The sequence below is a fragment of the Manis javanica genome, chromosome 17 (assembly GCF_040802235.1).
Source record: "Manis javanica isolate MJ-LG chromosome 17, MJ_LKY, whole genome shotgun sequence".
Lineage (NCBI taxonomy): Eukaryota > Metazoa > Chordata > Mammalia > Pholidota > Manidae > Manis > Manis javanica.
This window is the reverse complement of record NC_133172.1, coordinates 3,177,822-3,197,992: the sequence shown is the minus strand read 5'-3', so window position 1 is coordinate 3,197,992 and position 20,171 is coordinate 3,177,822. Positions and strand designations below refer to the sequence as shown.

General features: G+C 53.5%; 1 protein-coding gene across 1 annotated transcript; it reads right to left on the bottom strand.

The window, feature by feature from the left end:
* Positions 1–161: 161 nt before the first annotated feature.
* On the bottom strand, positions 162–19,574 carry LOC108389161 (uncharacterized). The gene is made up of 13 exons (XM_073226347.1): positions 19,503–19,574; positions 19,305–19,340; positions 18,840–19,124; positions 18,397–18,699; positions 17,908–18,189; positions 17,430–17,732; positions 12,170–12,351; positions 6,519–6,860; positions 5,611–5,914; positions 5,379–5,414; positions 4,950–5,228; positions 4,457–4,756; positions 162–4,117 (listed from the first exon to the last, which is right to left on the bottom strand). The coding sequence occupies exons 1-13, from the start codon at positions 19,534–19,536 to the stop codon at positions 3,945–3,947; spliced, it is 2,859 nt and encodes a 952-aa protein (XP_073082448.1). The 5' UTR covers positions 19,537–19,574; the 3' UTR covers positions 162–3,944.
* Positions 19,575–20,171: the final 597 nt, after the last annotated feature.

Here is a 20,171-nt window from a genome sequence, read left to right as displayed (position 1 = left end):
AGTCACTGTCCATCAGTGCAGCAAGATGCCACAGATCCACTATGTGCCTTCTCTGTGCTACTCTGTTCTCCCCGTGACCCCCGACACCATGTGTACTAAAAATAATACCCCTCAGTCCCCTTCTCCCTCCCTCCCCACCCGCCCTCCCACACGGCTCCCCTTTGGTAACCGCTTGTACATTCTTGGAGTCTTGGAGTCTGCAGCCATTTTGTTTCTTCGGTTTTGCTTCATTGTTATACTCCACGAATGAGGGAAATCTTTTGGCACTTGTCTTTCTCTGCCTGGCTTATTTCACTGAGTATAATGTCCTCCAGCTCCATCCATGTTGTTGCAAATGGAAGGATTTGTTTCTTTCTTAAGGCTGAATAGTATTCCATTGTGTATATGTACCACCTTTTCTTTATCCATTCATCTACGATGGACACTTAGGTTGCTTCCATATCTTAGCTACTGTAAAAAGTGCTGCAAGAAACATAGGGGTGTATATGTCTTTTTGAATCTGAGAAGTTGTATTCTTTTTTTTTTTACTTTGTTTGTATTCATTATGATATTATTAGGATTCAGAACCATACATTATTTTCATATGGATGTACCTTATTGCGCTGGCTGGGAATCCTTTACAATGCTGAGTTGGTGAAATTGATCATCTTTGCCTTATGTTTTTTTCTTTTTTGAGAGGGCATCTCTCATATTTATTGATCAAATGGTTGTTAACAACAATAAAATTCTGTATAGGGGACTTAATGCACAATCATTAATCAACCCCAAGCCTAATTCTCAACATTCTCCAATCTTCTGGAGCATAACAAACAAATTCTTACGTGGTGAACAAGTTCTTACATAGTGAATAAGTTCTTACATGGTGAACAGTGCAAGGGCAGTCATATCACAGAAACTTTCGGTTTTGATCATGAATCATGAACTATAAACAATCAGGTCAAATAGGATTATTCGTTTGATTTTTATACTTGATTTAAATGTGAATCCCACATTTCTCCCTTATTATTATTGTTATTGTTATTATTATTAATAATAATAAAATGCTGAAGTGGTAGGTAAATGCAAGATAAAGTTAGAAAACATAATTTAGTGCTGTAAGAGGGCAAATGTAGATGATCAGGTGTGTGCCTGTAGACTAAGTATTAATCCAAGCTAGACAAGGGCAACAAAACATCCACGGATGCAGAAGATTTCTTTCAAAATAGGGGGCGTGAGGTTCTAAGCCTCACCTCTGTTGATCCCCAATTTCTCACCTGATGCCCCCCTGCGACTGTGCCTCTCTTAGGTTGTTCCTCCCTTGAGGAATCTTACCCGTGAGAAGTTGTATTCTTTGGATAAATTCCAAGGAGTGGGATTCCTGGGTCAAATGGTATTTCCATTTTTAGTTTTTTGAGGAACCTCCCTACTGCTTTCCACAATGGTTGAACTAGTTTTTCATACCCACCAGCAGTGTAGGAGGGCTCCCCTTTCTCTGCATCCTCGCCAGTGTTTGTTGTTCTTAGTCTTTTCGATGCTGGCCATCCTTACTGGTGTGAGGTGATATCTCATTGTGGTTTTAATTTGCATTTCCCTGATGAATAATGATGTGGAGCATCTTTTCATGTGCCTGTTGGCCATCTGAATTTCTTCTTTGGAGAACTGTCTCTTCATATCTTCTGCCCATTTGTTAATTGGTTTATTTGCTTTTTGGGTGTTGAGGCGTGTGAGTTCTTCATATATTTTGGATGTTAACCCCTTGTCGGATATGTCATTTACAAATATATTCTCCCATACTGTAGGATGCCTTTTTGTTCTGTTGATGATGTCCTTTGCCATACAGAAACTTTTTAGTTTGATATAGTACCATGAGTTCATTTTTACTTTTGTTTCCCTTGCCTGAGGAGATGCAATCAGGAAGTTGTTCATGCTTATATTCAGGAGATGTTTGCCTGTGTTGTCTTCTAAGACTTTTATGGTTTCATGACTTACATTCAGGTCTTTAATCCATTTCAAGTTTACTTTTGTGTATGAGGTTAGACAATAATCCAGTTTCATTCTCTTGCATGCAGCTGTCCAGTTTTGCCAACATCAGCTGTTGAAGAGGCTGTCATTTCCCCATGGTATGTACATGGCTCCTTTATCATATACTAGTTGAACATATATGGTTGGGTTTATATCAGGGCTCTCTAGTCTATTCTATCGGTCTGTGGGTCTGTTCTTCTGCCAGTACCAAATTGTCTTGATTACTGTGGCTTTGTAGTGGAGCTTGAAGTTGGGGAGCATAATTCCCCGTGCTTTATTCTTCCTTCTCAAGATTGCTTTGGCTATTCAAGGTCTTTTGTGGTTCTATATGAAGTTTAGGATGATTTTCTCTAGTTTGTTGAAGAATGCTGTTGGTATTTTGATAGGAATTGCATTGAATCTGTAGATTGCTTTAGGCAGGATGGACATTTTGACAATATTTATTCTTCCTATCTGTGAGCATGGGATGTGTTTCCATTTATTGGTATCTTCTTTAATTTCAAGAGAGTAGGTCTTAAATGTTCCCACCACACACACACACTAGAAAGGTAATTGTGTAATGTGATGGTGATATCAGTCAACACCATGTGGCCATCATTTCGCAATATATAAAGGACAGAAATCAACCCCTTACACACCTTGGATTTACACACTTTATAATGGGTATATTCACTCTGCTGAACCACCCCTCGCGTTCAGCCCGGTATGTCTGACAGCCAGTGAGTGTCTTGTGCACAGCGTATTGTCGGATCTTGTTTCTTTTAATTCGTTCAGCCGCTCTGTCTTTTGATAAACCGTTTGCATGGGAAGTGGCTATTGGCATACGAAGACCTCCTACTGCTATTTTATTAGTTGTTTTTGGACTATTTTGTAGTTTCTTCCTTTCTTACTTAGATGAGAGAGAACAGGTTCTTGGAATGTCCTGTACGTAGGCTTTTGATGGAGAAATTCCACAGGAAAAGAAAGCCACTTCTTCCTGGTGTGCTTTTCCTAATTCTCCCTCGCTGAAGACTAAAATGAGGCAAGACATCCTAATTATGGTTCATGCTATATTTTCTCCAAAGAAATAAACAAATGGCACAACTCAGGGCTTTTGAAAAAAATGATATTTCCTTAGAGCCGGTTTACCAACACACTATCTGGCTGTCACTCCAAACATGACTGTGTTCTTTCAAACAGATGTCATTTCTGGAGAGACTGTACCATGTGACATCTCATAAGAGAGAATGGCTCAAGGAGCCCCAAGAGTGTTTTACAGAATGATTTTTTATGTATCCGTTCCAAACTGGAGTTGCTATTAATCAGAAATACAATGTGACCAGCAATTCCACCTCTGGGAATTTGCCTGAAGAAAACAAAATCACTAATTTGAAAAGATACATGCACCCCTATGTTTATTGCAACATTGTTTACAATAGCCAAGATATGGAAGCAACCTAAGTGTCCATCAAGGGATGAATGCGTAAAGATGTGGTGCTTATACACAATGGAATATTACTCAGCCATAAAGAAGAGAGGAATTTTGCCATTTGTGATAATGTGGATGGAACTAGAGAGTATTATGCTCAGTAAAATAAGCCAGGAGAACAATGACAAATACCACGTGACTTCACTTATACATGGAATCTATAAAACAAGAGAAACGACCAAACAAACAAAACAGAGCAGACTTGCAGGGATGGGGGAAAGAGGTGAAGGGGCTAAGGTAGGACAAACTTCCAATTATAATATAAATTAGCCATGGGGATGGGACAATCAAGGAGGGTGCGAAATCATCACAGTAATTGCAGAAGAGCTTCCACAGAGGCAGCGCAGAAGCTGTCCCGCACCCAGACCATGTGTATACCTCTGACATTGTCAGCAGACAGGTCCCTGGCTTGTGCCCCAGGTTTTCCTCCAGAACCTCTTGGTATCATCAGATTATGTCCAAGGTTCTAGATCCCTCAGGGGTGAGGTGTTACCGCCTGTGTCTGACTCCTGCCTTCACCTTGGGTCGTGTCCGAGCAGTGTCCGGCCTGGGCCAGCAGCATCCCGAGAACCAGCAGGATAAAGGCGGCGATGCCCAACCGGATGAGGTTCCCCAGCGTGTAGTCCTGGGGGTGTGCGGCTAGAGATGCTGGACGGTGAGGTCACAGAGGCAGAGACACCCCAAATCATCCAGGACCCCTGCATGGCGGTGAAGGGCCCCTGCTTCCCCCTGACAGGATGGGACCCTCTGAGCCCAGACTCGTAACTCAGAATCCCTCCCACTCACCCCTCCTGAGCCTGACGTGTTTGTGATGGGATGATATTAGTTCCTCGGGGGGACCCAGAAACACTGGAGGAATCCCTTCTCGGATCTCCGATAGTTCTGGCCCCCAGGGGCCAGTGTCCCCAGCCCTCCCCCACCCAGGCCTCCACGGGCCGGTCACTCTGGGGTCAGGAAATAGCCAGGGCTGAGCCAACCTCCCCTCACCTGTGACCTCCAGGGACAGAGGGCCGCTGGGGTGTGACCACACGTAGGGGTTTTTAGTTTCAGAAGTGTAGCATCTGTAGGTCCCGCCACGGGAGGTGGTCATGGGGTCCACAGGGAAGCGGGCCTGCCACCCCCCAGCAGAGAACAGCGCAATCATGTGTTGGGGCCCGTCAGCTCCTCCCTCCTTCAGCAGGTGGAAAGTGCCCCCTGTGACCTCTGACCTACACCTGAGGGACACAGTCCCTCCTGACACCACCACAGGGCTTGGGTCAGCCGAGAGGGAGGGTGGGTCAGACACTCCTGAGGGAGAGAGCGGAGACGGGTTAGAGGTGTGGACGGTGAGGGGGGGCGGTCCACTGGGGAAGGGGCCTCCGGGGGGAGGGATTTCAGAGGGAGGGGCCCCAGGGGAGGGGCCTCCATGGGGAAGGGTCTCCAGGGGGAGGGATCTCCGGGGGAGGGGTCTCCAGGGGGAGGGTCTGGTGCCTCCCCTCACCTGTCACCACCAGGTCCAGGGGGTCACTCCACTCTGAGCCGCTCCTGCTGTGAAACCCACACTGGTACCGTCCTGCGCGGTGTGCGCTCATGAGCCCGATGGGGAAACTGGCCTCGTCCCTGAACTCATCCTGGGCTACCAGGGTCCAGCGTCCGGAGTACTCTTTATACAGACTGTACCTGACAGCCTGCGGAGGCCCCTGACAGTGGATGGTCACAGGGCTGCCGTTGGTGACCACGGAGCCCGGGGCAGCCCAGATGGAGGGCTTGGGGAGGGTCCCTGGAAAGGAATCAGACCTGGAGTCCGGGAGTGCCCTTCCCCCGTCCCCGGCTGTCACTTCGAGGCCCCCCGGGGGGTCCCCGCGGGCCCAGAGCCCCTGTGCTCCCAGCTGCCCAGGGGCCGTGAAGCGGGAGGCCCGGGGAGACTCACCCGCCTGCACGCGGTCCCGGGGGCCCCAACACAGCCCTGGAAGAGAGCCCCCCTCTGAGCGGCCCACCCGGAAGGTCAGCCTGGCTGGGCCCCGAGCCCTGGGGTCCCTTCTGGGGCTGAGCGCGGCCCCCCCCAAGGTCCTGCCCCACTGAGCCACTGCGCCCCGGGGGGTCAGGCCCAGGCCTGGGGGGGCAGGGCGGCCCCATCCCTCCTCTGTCCCCCCGTAGCTCACCGAGGCAGAGAAGGGCAGCGAGTGTCGTGGTCGAGGCGCTGCCCCCCATGTCCCCGAGGCCAGACAGACGGACACAGGGCGTGCTGACAAGGACAGCCCCCTGTGCCTCGTCTCGGGTTCCTCTCCAGGGGCCTCTTCGGAGGGAGCAGCCCCCAGCGCCCCACTCTGCTCCCTGAGGGACGGGGCTGAGGCCACAGCAGGCTCTGGGACCCTTCAGAGCAGAGCTGCCTCCAGACCCCACAAGCTCCACCACCCGCAGAGGGCAGGGCGCCCAGCCCAACTTCTGCTCCAGTGGTGACTCTGCCTTTTAGAGCCCGTGTGACCTTGAGCAAGTCACTTCCCCTCCTGAGGCTCCGTAAACGCAGCTGTGCTTCCTTCCTTCCACCATCCAGGCAATGAGCCAACGTCTATTGAGCAGTGACCCTGTCCTGGCATGCGATTCATTGGTGACGGTGACCAGTCCCTTCCCAGGGCGCACGGGGCTGGTCGGTGACCACAGAGAACACACACATGGTGACAGAGACGCTTTGGCTGCGTGGGTCGTGCGCGGCAGAGAAGGGAGCACAGGGAACAGAGGGACCCAATGGCAGGTGGACATGGAGCAGCCATAGACACGGGATTGTGGGGACCTTCTGGAGAAGGAGAGGCCAGGACAGGACGAGGGTCCTTCCGGGTGCAGTGAGGGGACACCGTCCTCGGCCAGCAGGGGTGTGACCTCCCCTGAGACCCGTGAGTCTCAGAGGGTCTGCGCCCCTGCAGGGGTCCTCGGGTCTCATCTTTCAGGCAACAGGACTGGTGTCAGTCCAGGGGCGTGTGAGCAGGTGGCCGTGTGGGAAGGTCGCCACCCTGCAGGGTGCAGCGTGGGGGGTCCGCACTCGTGAGGAACCGGTCGTCTCCGGCCTCCCCACCGCTCGTGGGGAGCCCTGCTCCCCGTGGCCGTGCGGGTCTCTCGGGCAGCCCCGCCACCGTCCCGAGACCGCGAGCACGTTCCCCGGCGAGCGGGAGGGGGCGGGAAGCGCCCCTGCAGCTGGGCCCCTGCAGCCGCCGCCGTCCAGGACGTCTGCAGGGAGCCTGCGTGCCCAGCCGGCCAGGAGCCGCTCGGGGAGACACACGTGTGCGTGCAACGCAGGGCGCGCGGGTGTCGGGGGAGGAGGCGGTCGGCTGGGGGGCGGTGTCTGCGGGGAGGAGCCGGCTTTGCTGGGCCGGAGAGTTCGGCCCCGCCTGGTCTCCCCGGACTGTCGGGCGGAACCCTGGGGTGTCAGGGGAGGAAGGTGGGGGCCTGCGGAGGGGTCTGTGCGGGGCGGGGGCCCTGACAGGCGAGCCCGGGGCGGCGGGGAGACAGGGCCTGGGAAGGGGCGGGAAGGCGGCGGGCGGCGGGGAGGCTGCCCCGAGCCCCGTGGGGGCCGTCGGGGTCCTGGAGGAGGGGCCGCTGGGTTTGTATGGGTGGGCGAGACGGGAGAGCACGGGCCCCCCAGTCCCTGCCCTGCCCGGGGCGTCACAGGACGGGTGCCCCCCGGCTGAAGGGGGCTCGGGGAGGTGTTCACACCCTGTTCTGACTCGCCGGGGGGCCGCCCCTCCCTCCTGGCCTGGGTTCCTGCTTCTGTGCCTCCGGGCACTTCCTCTGACTTGCCTGTTTTCACAACAGCTGCAGCTGTCCCCACAGCTGTCCACGCGGCCTCCGCGTGCCCTGCGCCTCCTCACCACCTCTGTCCCTCCGAGGCCTGGACCACAGCAGGAGCTGGAGACAGTGCTCAGTGGAAGCCCTTACTGACCGTCTACTTTGGGCAAGTAATATGCCCTCTCTGGTTTTGCCCTTATAGGAGAATGTTAACAGCCTCACTGTTACGGGCCTCACTGGACTGTCACGAGCGTCAGTAGTTCCTGAAACATGGAAAGGTCTCAGGCTGGAGAAATCTCTGTGATCAGATTAGACACGTGGTACAGGAGCCCTTTTGGTAAGAAGGGCTACTTGGAAGTCCTACACCTGCCCTCCCTGCCAACAAGGGATGTCAGAAGCCATACCTTCTCCTTGGCCGAATGGCAAATGAGCACGGGTACAGGATGCAGGAAGGACCCCGGGTACAGGATGCAGGAAGGACCCCAGTCACAGGATGCAGGAAGGACCCCGGGCACAGGATGCAGGAAGGACCCCGGGTACAGGATGCAGGAAGGACCCCGGGTACAGGATGCAGGAAGGACCCCGGGTACAGAATGCAGGAAAGACCCCAGTCACAGGATGCAGGAAGGACCCCAGGCACAGGATGCAGGAAGGACCCCGGGTACAGGATGCAGGAAGGACCCCGGGTACAGGATGCTCATCCTGGGTTCCACCTCCACCAAGCTCAAGAGTGAAGGGGCCACCAGTGGGATTGTCTCCAAGCCCTCTGGCTCTCGGCATTCAGACCTGGGGGGAGTCTCTCCTTGGATAAACTCGGTAGGAATGCCATGCAACTCCTTAAGGTGTAAGGGATCCATAGGGAGGCATGACATTTTTACTTGATTTTCATTTGATTGATGTGAGTTCATACAACACTGACCATATTCAAGTATAGAATTCCCTGAAATTGAGTCAATTTACAAAGTTGCCACCATCACTTGTAACTAGTCCTAAGAGACTTACATCCCCCAAACCAACACGAGGCAGCCAGCCTCCATTCCCTCCTCCAGCTCAGCCTCTGGCAAACACAAGTCTGGTTTCTCCTCAGAGGGTTTCCTTCTTCTGTCTGTTCCACGTCATGGAATCCTACAACATGTGACCGCTTGGGTCTGACTCCTTTCCCCTGGCTTATTCACTCTTATGTTTTTGTCCTACATCCCCATGGTAGCAGGTATCAGTACTTCTTTCCTTTTAAGGCTGAATACAATTCCAAGGTTATGGAGATGTCCATCAGCCGGTGGACCTTGGGTTGTTGACACCTTTTGTCTATTGTGAAGTGTGCTTCTATGAACACCCGTGCACAAGTGTTTGTTGGAATACCTGTATTCAATTCTTTCTGTTTTCTATTCACTGCAGTCAGAACACTTACATGCGACTATGCTCTTTACAAATTTTACCAGCACAGCACTCTGTTGTGAACTGGAGGCGCACGGTTGAATGGCAGATCTCTAGAACTCAGGTTCATCTGCAACAGCTGAAACGAAGACCTGGAGATGGAATTTCTAGGTCATGTGGTCACTCTAGTTTAACATTTAAAGGAACTGTCAAAAACGCTTGACCCACTTCACAGTCCCTACAGCAGTGTATGTTCGTTCCAGTTTCTCCAAATCCTGGCCATACTTTTGTTTTCACACCGAGGCCAAACAATGAGTGAGAAGGGGTAGCTCCAGTTGCTTTATTAGCATTTCCCTAAAGGCTCTTGATTGGAGCATTTTTCCTTAGGCTGTCTATTTGTAGATCCTCTTTCTAGAAATGTCTGTTCAAGCCATTTGACCATTTTTAAAGTGGGTTGTTTGTCTTCTGTGTTGCTATAGAGGTGTTCTTTCTAACTTTGCATTCTTGACCCTTACTAGATACATGACTTGTAAATATTTTTTTCCAGTTCTGTAGGTTGTCTCTTTACTCTCTTGATGGTGTCCTTTGATGAACATTAATTTTAAAGTCTGATAAAGCTTGATTTATTTATTTTGTATGTTGTTCTTTGTTCTTTTGGTGTCATATAAGGAACGATTGACAAGTCCAGGGTCTTGAAGATTTACTCCATGTTTTCCTCCAAGATGCTTAGAATGTCAGCTCTTACAGTGACCTATTTGGGGCCAGTGTTTTTCTATGGTATATGCAAGGGTTCAACTTCATTCTTTTGCACCTGGATATCCAGTTTTCCTAACACCACTCGTTGATAAGACCACTCATTCCCCATGGTGTGTCTTGGCACCCTTGTTGAAAATCCATCTGTCTCCAGGAAACTGCCGGCTCCTCCTCCCTGACTCCCAACCCGGTCCTGCCCAAGTGTTGCTGAGCAGCTGGCAGGACCCTCCCTCCCAGCATCATCCTGGTCCTTACCTCACCCCATCTCTGCAATTACATGGGAGGCGGCTGTGTACAGGGGTGCCAGCCCCTGGGTCAGGGTTCTCTCGACGCCATTCCCAGATGGAAGCAAACTGGAGGCTTGACCCTGAAGGGCAGACACAGGATCCCTTAGCCGTGGTGTGCCATGTGAAGTAGAGATGACATTTGGTTGTGAGCAGTTTCCAGGAGAAGGAAACCCCCAGTGACAGATCTTGGTAATTGATATCCCAGAAATAGTAGTTTGTTTCCTTACAAACCTTCTTTCTGGAGAAGAGAAGAAAGTGGGTCCCTGAATGGAGACCCACTCATCCAGGGCTGTCCCTGCCCTGAGACCCCAGATTTGCTGGCCTTATTTCCACGGCAATGAGCATTGGACCATCCATGTGTAGAGAAAGAGGGTCGCCCTAATCCAGCATGCTTTAGGCCAATTACTTCATGAGCTGAGATCATGTTTACAAAGGAAGAGATGCCCCCACCTAAGGGTTATGTGGTGAAACTCAGTGTTGGGGTGTTTGCAGGCCCTGCACACAGGAGGCCCTTGGAAAATGCTGGTCTGCACCGCAATGTGCAAGAGCCACGTTGCCCAGGGCTCCCTGCACAGCCGCCTCGTGGGTGCTGAGCAGAGCGATCCCCCCGGGCTCCCGCTCAGTCAGGGCTCTGCTGTTCTCGTGGTCCAAGAAAAAGACCAGACATCCTGAGTGTAGCTCTGTTGTGGACCCGACTCCAAGGTGTGGCCTAAAACCACCACCTGATGGGCTTGAACCCAGGCTCTGAAAGCACCCCCAGAGCCCTTATTGGTGGCTCAAGCCCAGTTCAGATACTCAGGCCGTGGGCTCTGGAACTCACTTTAAATTCTTAACTGCATTTCATCTGGTTGTGGGCAAGGTGTTTTGTTCGGATGCCTGGTTTCTCCCCTGGAGAGGGGCTCCTTGTCTGATTAGACTCTTGAGAGGCTCATTAGGCAGGTGAGATCCTGTTTTGAGAAAATCCCAGTGCCAACCTGTGAAGTATTTGCTGTAACAGATCAACAGCCACACTGTTGAAATTAGTGTCTAGTGGAGGGTGTGGCCTCTACCACCTGCTTCAACCCCTCCTCACTGTCTGCAAAGCGGAGACGGTCACAGAACAGGAATCTCTAATCGACCAGTAATGGCAAGTGGACTTCTGAGTCATCCGGTGCAAGTGAGGAACACACTGCCAGTCTTCTAGAAGATTCTGTGGTCTCCATCCCAAACATCCCCTGGTAACTGCCACCATGGATTTCAAGGAATTCTTTCTTTCCTTTATTTCTAGGGTTTATCACAGGTATAAATTCCTAAGTAATATATGATGTCTCCTTTCTAATTTGAGGTGACTGGAATAATCCTAAACACGTAGTTTTATGATCTTTCATTCCCTATCACGTTTGAAGATGGATATACATGACCATTTGGAAGTTCAGTTTGGGAATTTTCACTGATGTATAATATACAAATTTTTACACAAAACACCAAATTTTCTCTTTCCTTTTTTGTGCATGTGATCTTAAAATGGTTTTGGCTAATATGAATAACTCTCTTGTCAGTGTTCTTGTGAATGGGTCCCGGTGCACATGCACATGTTTCCTTTAAAGTATATACTTGTGATCATCGCTGGGTGTCTCTTACTTTACTGGGTAAGTCAGTCTTCTCTCTAAATTGATTGATGTAATTAGCACTCCTACGGGGAGCCTATTGGAATTCTGTGTGTCCACTATTCTCTCCCACGATTGATATTCACGGAAACTGTGCCACACCACTGAGTAGGGATGAGCCCCACACATCAAAGGCAAGGAAACTCCAGCACAGGCTGGGGCTCTCAGGGTGCAACAAGAGGGGTCCCCCTCTGGCTTTAGGGGTTGGGAAAGTCAATTCTGTGCATAGCTTCCCGACGGCACCAGGACCTCATGTTGGTCCTTAAACTTGGCCGTGAAGGGAGCATATACACCAGAGAAACGGGCAAATGCCGTGAGTCAGCGTTTTTAACAGCAGGTCAGTCCAGCTCTCCCTTCAAAGGCTGTCTTGGCTCCAGGAGGGTATTTCTGAGCAGACTGCATGGCGGCATCTGATGACAAGTCAGAGGCTTGCGGGGCCCAGAGAGGGTGTCAGGGCATCACTTGGATTTATCTTTATCAGGCTGGATCGTTGTTATTGTTGTTGTGACAATTTATTAAAAGAGATCGCCTGCTCTGCAGTTGGGAGATGGAGATTCCTTGGTGTTCTTCAAGGTATGTATTAACTAGCAATAAATAAAAATTTATTACACAAACACGTACCAGAGCAGATGTGTCTGGTGGTGGGGACCCAGGCCAGCATGCAGGGAATAAGCAGATTTCACGGAAATGGGGAGAGACAGGAGCCAGTCGAGACCCTCAGCCGTGGCCGGGAGGGAACATCCTGCAGCTTAATGGCAGAAGAGTCCAGGCATCGTCCCTGCACGTGAACACCGCCCCCTCCACCCCACCGTGGCCTGCACACGGCTCACACAGCCTGCGCCCCAGACGCTTCTCCAGAAGCTCCGGGGCACCCAAGGTCACTTCCCAGGCTCTGTCCCCGGGATCCTTGGCTTGTTCTCCTGCGTGGGCCTCCTGGCTGCATCTTGGCGGTTTGCAGGGCCGTGTCGAGCCTGGAACAGCAGCACCCCGAGGACCACCAGGACCACACCAGCCACGCCCATCCGGACGAGATTCCCCACCGTGTAATCCTGCGGGTGGGGGGCTAGGAATTGCGGGCAAAGAGGTCACAGAGGTCAGCACCAACCACAATCACCCCAGGATCCTGGATGTATACCCTGGACACCCACATTCCCCTGACAGGATAGGACCCTCAGCCTGGCCCCATGGCTGAGAATTGCTCCTGTTCACCTTTCTTGGGGGCCGACTGGTTCTGGGATGGGCTGATGGGGTCAGCTGCCCCTGAGGACAGTAAAAAGCGGGGCTGGATGAGGAGTTGAGGAGCCTGGGCTCCGTGGTCTTCCGACCCCCCCGTTTCTCACGAGATGCACGTCAAACCTCCTGACCACCCCTCCCTCGGCTGCAGGAGGACCCCCTCTGCTCCCTTTGGATGCTTTCACTCTCCCTGTCTTTCCAATTCATGCTTTGCTTCTGAGTCCGTTTGGAGCAGATGTGGCCCCGAGAGCTCAGGCCTCAGGGGAAAATTGGTCTCGACACAGAAATAACTGGGCTCTTGTCCTGTTTATCCTTGGGTCGGGCACCATGTGAGCTCTCTCTTCTGGATGTGAGAACTTCCCTTCACTCAGCAGCTGGGGACCCAGATCCTAGGCTGAGGGGCTGGTCTCGGGGTCGCCTGAATGCAGGAGCGCAGAGAGTTAGGCTCTGACCCGGGTCCCCCCACTGCACCACCACCCGGTTTCCTCCCTCTCAGGGCTGCATTTTAATCACCACCTGGAGTTGCCCATCTACTTATTCTGTCATTAAATCATACTTCACAGAGTCAGGCCTACTCGCAGGGGAAACACAGAGACAAAGACGCATTTTCTGAAGGGTGGTGTTAATTCAGAGGGACGTGCAAAGTGAAGTTTTGCTTTGTGAGTGTGGTCCTGTGTGCGTCTACCAAGGCAGCCTGTTGTGAGCAGTGCCACAGACACAGTCACACTTGACATGACATTTAAGCTGATTCCTGAATCAGACACAGTGCCCGAGAGGGTGGCATGAAGACCCAGACAAGGCACATCGCAGGCTACAGGAAGAGCGGGTCCCCAGACGGGTCTAAGCATGTTCTTGGGGAAGGAATGAAGTCGTGTCTGCGGGGTGGAGGGAGCGTCCAGAGGAGAGGCGGGCGCTGGGTGCTGAGCGCTGAGCGCTTGGGGCACGTGAGTCGGGCGGGGGGTGCAGGCCAGAGGAGGGCCCCCCCCCTCCGCCACACCTCTTTCTCGCTCCACAAACTTTGGAAACTGCTGCACATATTCAAGGAGAGAAGACTAATCGCTTGTCTTATACCTTAAAAGACTATCTACCTTTCCCATATGTAATGTCCAGAAAGAGGAGGGCGCAGTTCTCGTCTTCAAATCGTTAAGGAACAGAGAAAATCAGAGCTGTTGTAAAACTGGGTGGGCACAAAAAAATAGGGAATCCTTCAAATCCACTGTACCGTTTGGACATGAAGAAACAAATTATAAGTCAATCTTCTTTCAGATCTCCACGTGAAGCACTGAAATAAGCTTATACTTTTCAGAAACTTCGAATGAGTGACAGACATAACCCTGTAGGGTTAGCATCCTAGTATTTGATACCAAAAGACTTTTAAATATATCTCACCACTATTATAAATCAGAGAAAATGTAATTGTTCAGGAGGCTTACAGTTGTCTGGAAAAGAAATTCACAATTTAGTTTTTCAAGTTTTTTCCCTAAGGAAACCCTGCTGAAACAGAGAAATGAAGAGAAATGGGAAGTCCATAGTGCTGTTGCAGAAAACAGAAATTTTTCAGTGTGTTTGCCACAGGGTGATTGGGGCTACCCATGGGGATGTTTCCTTAAAATGACACTGTTACATTTAGCATTTTACATTGTCGTCATTATCAAGTGGTATTTGATGTCAGTGAATTTGGTGCACAATGATGAGTGAAATTTCAGTTTCCTTGGGGTTGGTATAAGTGTTATCAGTAAAGCAGTGATCAATTGGAAAGTGATTGATTTCCGAGGTTCTGGGCAGATGGCAGAATAGGAGGACACTGTGACAGCCCCCTCCCAGCACACACGCAGGCAGCAACCACACATCACGAAACTCATTCAGAAAATGACCCGAGGCCCCGCAGAACGGACCTTCCGCAGCTGATGCCACAGAGGAGGCCACACTGACAGTGTAAAAGGGGCAGAGCTGCGTGGGCTCCAAGCCCAGCCCAGCCCAGTAGCTGGAGGGAGCGAGGCACAGAGGGGAGGAGGGATTAAGCCCAGGAAACGCTTTGCCTGGCCCTTGAGAGCCACCCTGGGAAGATGAGCTCCTACAACACCAGGCTTCAGCCTGCGGGCTTCCCTGCACCCCAGCCTTCCCCTGTGCAGGCACCTCTACAAGCGACTCCCACCCCGGCACACCCGAGGACCAGCCCCACCCTGACGGAGACCACAGAGCGTCCCCAGCCCCAAGGAGGGGAGGAGGTGGCCCCACTCAGCAGCACACCTGTAGGAGATCCAGCCAGGCCTCCCGGGCACCTGGCCAGGAGGAAGCCCTCCTCAAAGTGCAGCTGCAGTGGTCGGGCCGCCAGTGCCACCAGCCGGGCAGAGAGGCGGGCTCCCCCACAGCCCACTCAGACTCAGGGCTCAGACACACAAGAGAGTGGAAAGAGCCTGGCAGGGGACGCCCCTGGGGCACCTGGTCCTCATGGCAGGGATATTTGCCCTTCTGGGCAACGCAGGATGCCTATCACATCAGACCACTGCTTTGAAGACCGGGTGACACAGCCCACGTCCCTGATACATGGAAACAAATGCAGAGAGCCAGACAGCGTGATGAGGCAGAGGAACATGGGCCAAGTGAGAGGAGAAGAAAATGCTAGAAGAACTGCTAAATAGGTGGAGATAAGCGATCTACCCGATAATGACCTCAAAGTGCTGGTCACAACGGTGGGGAGAGGAGTGGATGAGCTCAGACATGATTTCAGGGAAGGGATAGAAATGTAAAAGTGAGTCGCTCAGAGCTCAAGAACACAACTGAAATGAGAAGCACAGAGGAGGGACCCCGCAGCAGGTCCAAAGGTGCAGAAGATCGGGGCAGTGATCGGGGAGACGGGGCAGTGGGAGGCACCCAGGCAGAAGAGCAAATGGACAGAAGAATTCAAAAACCTGAGGGGCACGTAAGGAACGCCCGTGGGCCACAGCAAGGACACTGACGCCGGCATTATGAGTGTCCCAAGAGGGGAAGAGGAGAGACAGCGCGGAGGATGTATTTGATGAAGTTATGACTGAAACTCCCCCAACCTGGGGAAAGAAACAGGCATCCAGGTCCAGGAGGCACAGAGAGCCCCGAACAAGATGAAGCCAATGATCCTCACCAGGACACAAGAAAACGAAAAAGACAAAGATTAGGGATGGAAAAGCACCTTCAAAGCACCAGTAGGAGAGGAGACAGTTCTGGGACAGGGGAGCCCCATAAGGCCGTCAGCTGATTATCAGCAGACTCCGCAGGCCAGGGCGGAGGGGCCTGACACACTCACAGGGCTGGAAGGACTAAACCGACAGCCAGGACTCCCCTGCCCGGAAGGTCATCGTTCAGATTGGAAGGTGAGAGAGAGTCTCCCATACAGGCAACAGTTAGAGGGGTTCATCACCGCTACACTAGCCTTACAGAGATGTTAAATGGACTGCTTTATGGGAGGTGGGGGGAGGCCATAAGGAGACCTAGGAAAATTAGTAAAGGAAAGAATATCACTGGTGGAAACACTACAGAAAGGTCACAGATCCATCAGTTACCAGCTAGGATGAAGTTCTAAGGAAAAAGTAGTAAAATCACTTCCATACAGTAGGCAAGGGATATAAAAAATAAAAAGATGTAAGTCATGGCATCATATAGATAAAGAGGAGGGTGAATAATAACAGGGTACTGCTTGCAGAACGTGTTCAAACGTAACGAACCTCAACCTAATATAGACGATGCTGTGTATGATACATAAAATATGTAAGATGCAATGTCTGACACACTGTAAATGGCCATGCCACCCCACAATCCACGCACACAGTGCAGTCCCTATCCAGATGCCAACGGCATTGAACACGGAGCTGGGGCGCATAGTCCCCACCGTGCGTGCAGCCACAGAGCACCCCGGGGGCAGGGCAGTCCTGAGGAGGAGCAGAGCTGGAGGGACCGCGCTCCCTGTCGCAAACTCTACGAAAGGCCTGTGATAATGAAAACACTGTGTGTGGGACTGACCCCAGATATGTAGAATCAAAGCACAAGACTAATAAGCAGACAAATAAAAGCCCTAAACAGACTTAGACATACAGAGAACGATCGGGGGGGGTGGCCAGAGGGGAGGAGGGTGTGGGGACGGGCGAAATATGTGCAGGGGATAAAGAGGGAGAACCTTCCAGTCATAAAATATGTAAGTCACGGGGATGAAAGGTACAGGACGGGAACACGGTCGGTAATCCGGGAATCATTCGTGTGGTGACGGACGGCAAGTGTGCGTTTATAATGCACACGAATGTCAAATCCCCACGCCGTAAACCTGTAGCTACTATAATATCACATCAACTACTCTTCAAGTTTTCTTAGATGGAAAAGCCCAACTGATTTCTTATAAAGGTAAAATACGAAGGAATTTTATAACAAATAAAAATGTAAAATAAATAAAGCGAGGTAAATGAAAATAAAATTAAGTAAAAACCATAAAGAAATCACACAAGTGGCAAGGCTACCTGGAGAGCCAGCCCCGCCCTCCTCGGTCTCAGGGGAGCCCTGAGCTGGGAGCCCCAGGGTCGCAGAGGGCGCCCTGCAGGGAGGGACCCACGGCTGCTTCTCTGTAGGATGGTGTCAGGTCGGGCTGCACACCCAGGGCCTCCCCTTCTGATCTGGACACTAAGGGGTGAGCAGGGCCCCCTGACTTCCCACTATGTCTGCTCATGACCTCCTGGGTCACCCCCACCTCACTCCACCTGACCCCACCCCATCTGTGCTGACACTGTGGGATGGGGGCCCAGGGGGATGCCTCTCTTCCATCCCTCCTGGGCTAGGCCTCCTCTGAGGACCCCCTGCACCCCTCATTCATTCCTGTCCCAGGCCCTCCTGAGGATTGAGACCAGAGCTGACCGAGCTCAGACAGGACAGGTCAGGGGTCCTCACCTGAGACCCAGAGCTCCAGGGGCTCACTGGGGTGTGACAGCAGGTAGGGGGCACTGCTGTTTGAGCTGTAGCACCTGTAGGTGCCCCCGTGGGCTGAGGTCACAGGGCTCATGGGGAATTCGGCCTGGCTCTGCTGTGCCCCGTTCTTTGATCTGAGACGCAGGGGGGCCTGGGCTGCCCCCTCCTTGGACAGAAGGAAAGTGTCCCTCGGGCTCCCCGACTGGCACAGCAGGGTCACCTTCTCCCCTGAGGCCACCGTGGGGCCCGGCTGCACTGAGAGGGAGGGTCTTTCCGGGAACTGTCCTAGGGAGAGGAAGGTGGGTGAGGGGTGCCACCGCCCTGTTCTGACGGAGCCCTCAGCCTCTCTGCCTCTCTCCCTCCCTGGGGTCCCCACACCCCCAAACTGGACATCACCACCAGGGCCCCCGGCAGGCCATGTGCAGAGTCTGGGCCCCCAACTGACCCACCGGCTCCTCACCTGCCACCAGGATGTCCAGGGGGTCGCTGGGGGCTGACCACTCAGAGGAGAGGCTGTGTCCCCCGTAGCACCTGTACCTGCCCCCTTGTGAGGGTCTCACAGGGCCCAGGGGGATGTGGGCCAGGGGCTGCCGCACAAGGCTCTGGGGGAGGCCTCGTCCCCCATCCTGGGTCAGAACGAACCTGTCATGGCCGACGTCAGAGTGACACCGGAGGGTCAGGTTCTGCCCAGGGGTCACGACAGGGCCCTGCTGGCTCAGGAGGGAGGGCTTCCCGGACACACCTGGGGAAAGACCAGTGGGCATGGCGGGGCTGCTCCCCAAGCCCCCTCCTGTCCCAACCCGGGTCTCGCTGTCTCCCACCCCTTGTGTCTCTGGCCCAGGAGCCCTGGGCTCCCCTCAGCCCACCCACTGCTCTGGGCTCCCCAGGAAGCAGAGCCCCTAACCTGTCTAGTGCCTCCAAACCCAGAGGGGGCAGGGCTGGTCCTCACCTGAGACCAGGAGGTCCAGGGGGTCACTGGGCTCCGACCACACCTGGGGGCTGTTCCTCAAATACCCGTAGCATCTGAACGTCCACCTGTGGCTGGGGGTCACCGGGCCCACGGGGAACAGGGCCTGGCACTGCCCACCAGGGAGTCGCTGTGCATCCAGGGTCCTGGAGGGCTTGTGTTCTCCATCCTCCATCAGAACGAACTGTTTGAGTCCCTGCCATGAGTGACACCGAAGGGTGACGTTCCCTCCTGAGGTCACGACAGGGCTGGGCAGAGCTGAGAGGCTGGGTTTGCTGTAGGTTCCTAGGAGAGGGGAGGCGGCCGTGATAAATGGGGCTCATGTCCCCACGTACCCCCAGGGCTGGGATGGGAGAGGGGATACCCGAGAGCAGACCCCCTTCCTGAGGGCAGAGCCTGGGGCTGGGGCCCTGAGTGGGTCTCACCTGTCACCACCAGCTCCAGGGGGTCACTGCACTCTGACCAGCCAGTGGGGCTGTGATAGGAACAGCTGTAGGTCCCTGTGCGCTGCCTTGTCATGGCTGGGACGGAGAACTTGGCCTTGTCCCCGGGCCCCAGTGGGCTCTGTGTGTCCCCAGGTACTGAACTTCCATGTTTTTGCAGACGGTACCACTGAGCCGTCCGGGTGCCCTGACACCAGATGGTCACAGGGCTCCCCTGGGGGACCACAGAGCCTGGCTCAGCCCAGATGGTAGGTTTGGGGAGGGTCCCTGAAAGGAAACCAGAGGCTGGGTCCCGAGCCCTCCCACCCCTGGTCCCCAGCTCAGCACCAAACCTCCCAGGCGCCCCACCACTCAGCCCAGACCTGCAGGTCTCCATGCCCAGCTGCCCAGGCGGTGGCCCTCATCCCTGTGAGTAGGAGGGGCCTGGGCCCCTGGGGACAGACTCACCGGCCTGCACGTGGGTCCTCGGGGCCACACTCAGCCCTGGGAGAGAGTCCAGTGAGGTCCCTGCCCTGGAGCCTGAGCAGAGCCCCCCTCCCCGTGAGGCTGATGAGCCCTGGTGTCTCCCGACAGACCAGGCCGGGCTGGGGGCTGGGGGGCGGGTCCCCCCGGTTCCCCCCTGACCAGGGCTCCCCCAGCGCTCACCGAGGCAGAGCAGGGCCGTGAGGGTGGGCGTCATGGTGGCTGCTCCCTGTGGCCACGGTGCCCGGAGGACAGGCCAACCACAGGGCGTGGCACTGGGAGGTCACATCAGCAGGAAGGGGAACCAGCCTCCTGGAGCCCGGCTGTGCTTCCCCGGGGCTGTGTGGGGTGGGCAGCGGGCTTCTGCTCCTGTTCTCCCCGTAGCTGTGGGCTCCCCTCACCCGGGATGTCCCGACCTCCTAGCCTGGAGCTCCTCAGTGATCCGAGCATCCACACATGTTTTGTGCACATTTGCAATGTATCTGTCCCAGAAATGCATCTGTGGACAAGAAGATTCAGACTCCGAGTTTATAGTACTGACATTAGCCAAAAAAAAACACCCACAAATATAAAACAAATAGGAGTATTTGGTTTCTGTTGCTGCCATAACAAACTAATGGCTTAAAGCCACTCAGATGTATCATCCTACAGTTCTGAGGTCAGAAGTCCAAACCGTAACCCCGCACTGAGTTAAAATAGAGGCTGCGTCCCTTCTGCAGACCCTGGGGTACATCCACCCCCTGGCCTTCAGCTTCCACAAGCCGCCTGTATTCTTGCTTAGCCATCCCGGTCCGTCTTCCAAATCAGCAGACCCGAGCCCGGCCCTGGGTCCCTGCGGAGCAGCCGGCAGCC

Excerpts from the sequence above, each read along its gene's own strand:
- LOC108389161 (XM_073226347.1), bottom strand. The coding sequence starts at position 19,536 with ATGACGCCCACCCTCACGGCCCTGCTCTGCCTCG. Across the intron at positions 19,341-19,502 it reads CACGGCCCTGCTCTGCCTCG|GGCTGAGTGTGGCCCCGAGG; the intron begins GTGAGCGCTGGG and ends ACTCTCTCCCAG. Across the intron at positions 4,757-4,949 it reads CCTGGACCTGGTGGTGACAG|GAGTGTCTGACCCACCCTCC; the intron begins GTGAGGGGAGGC and ends TCTCTCCCTCAG.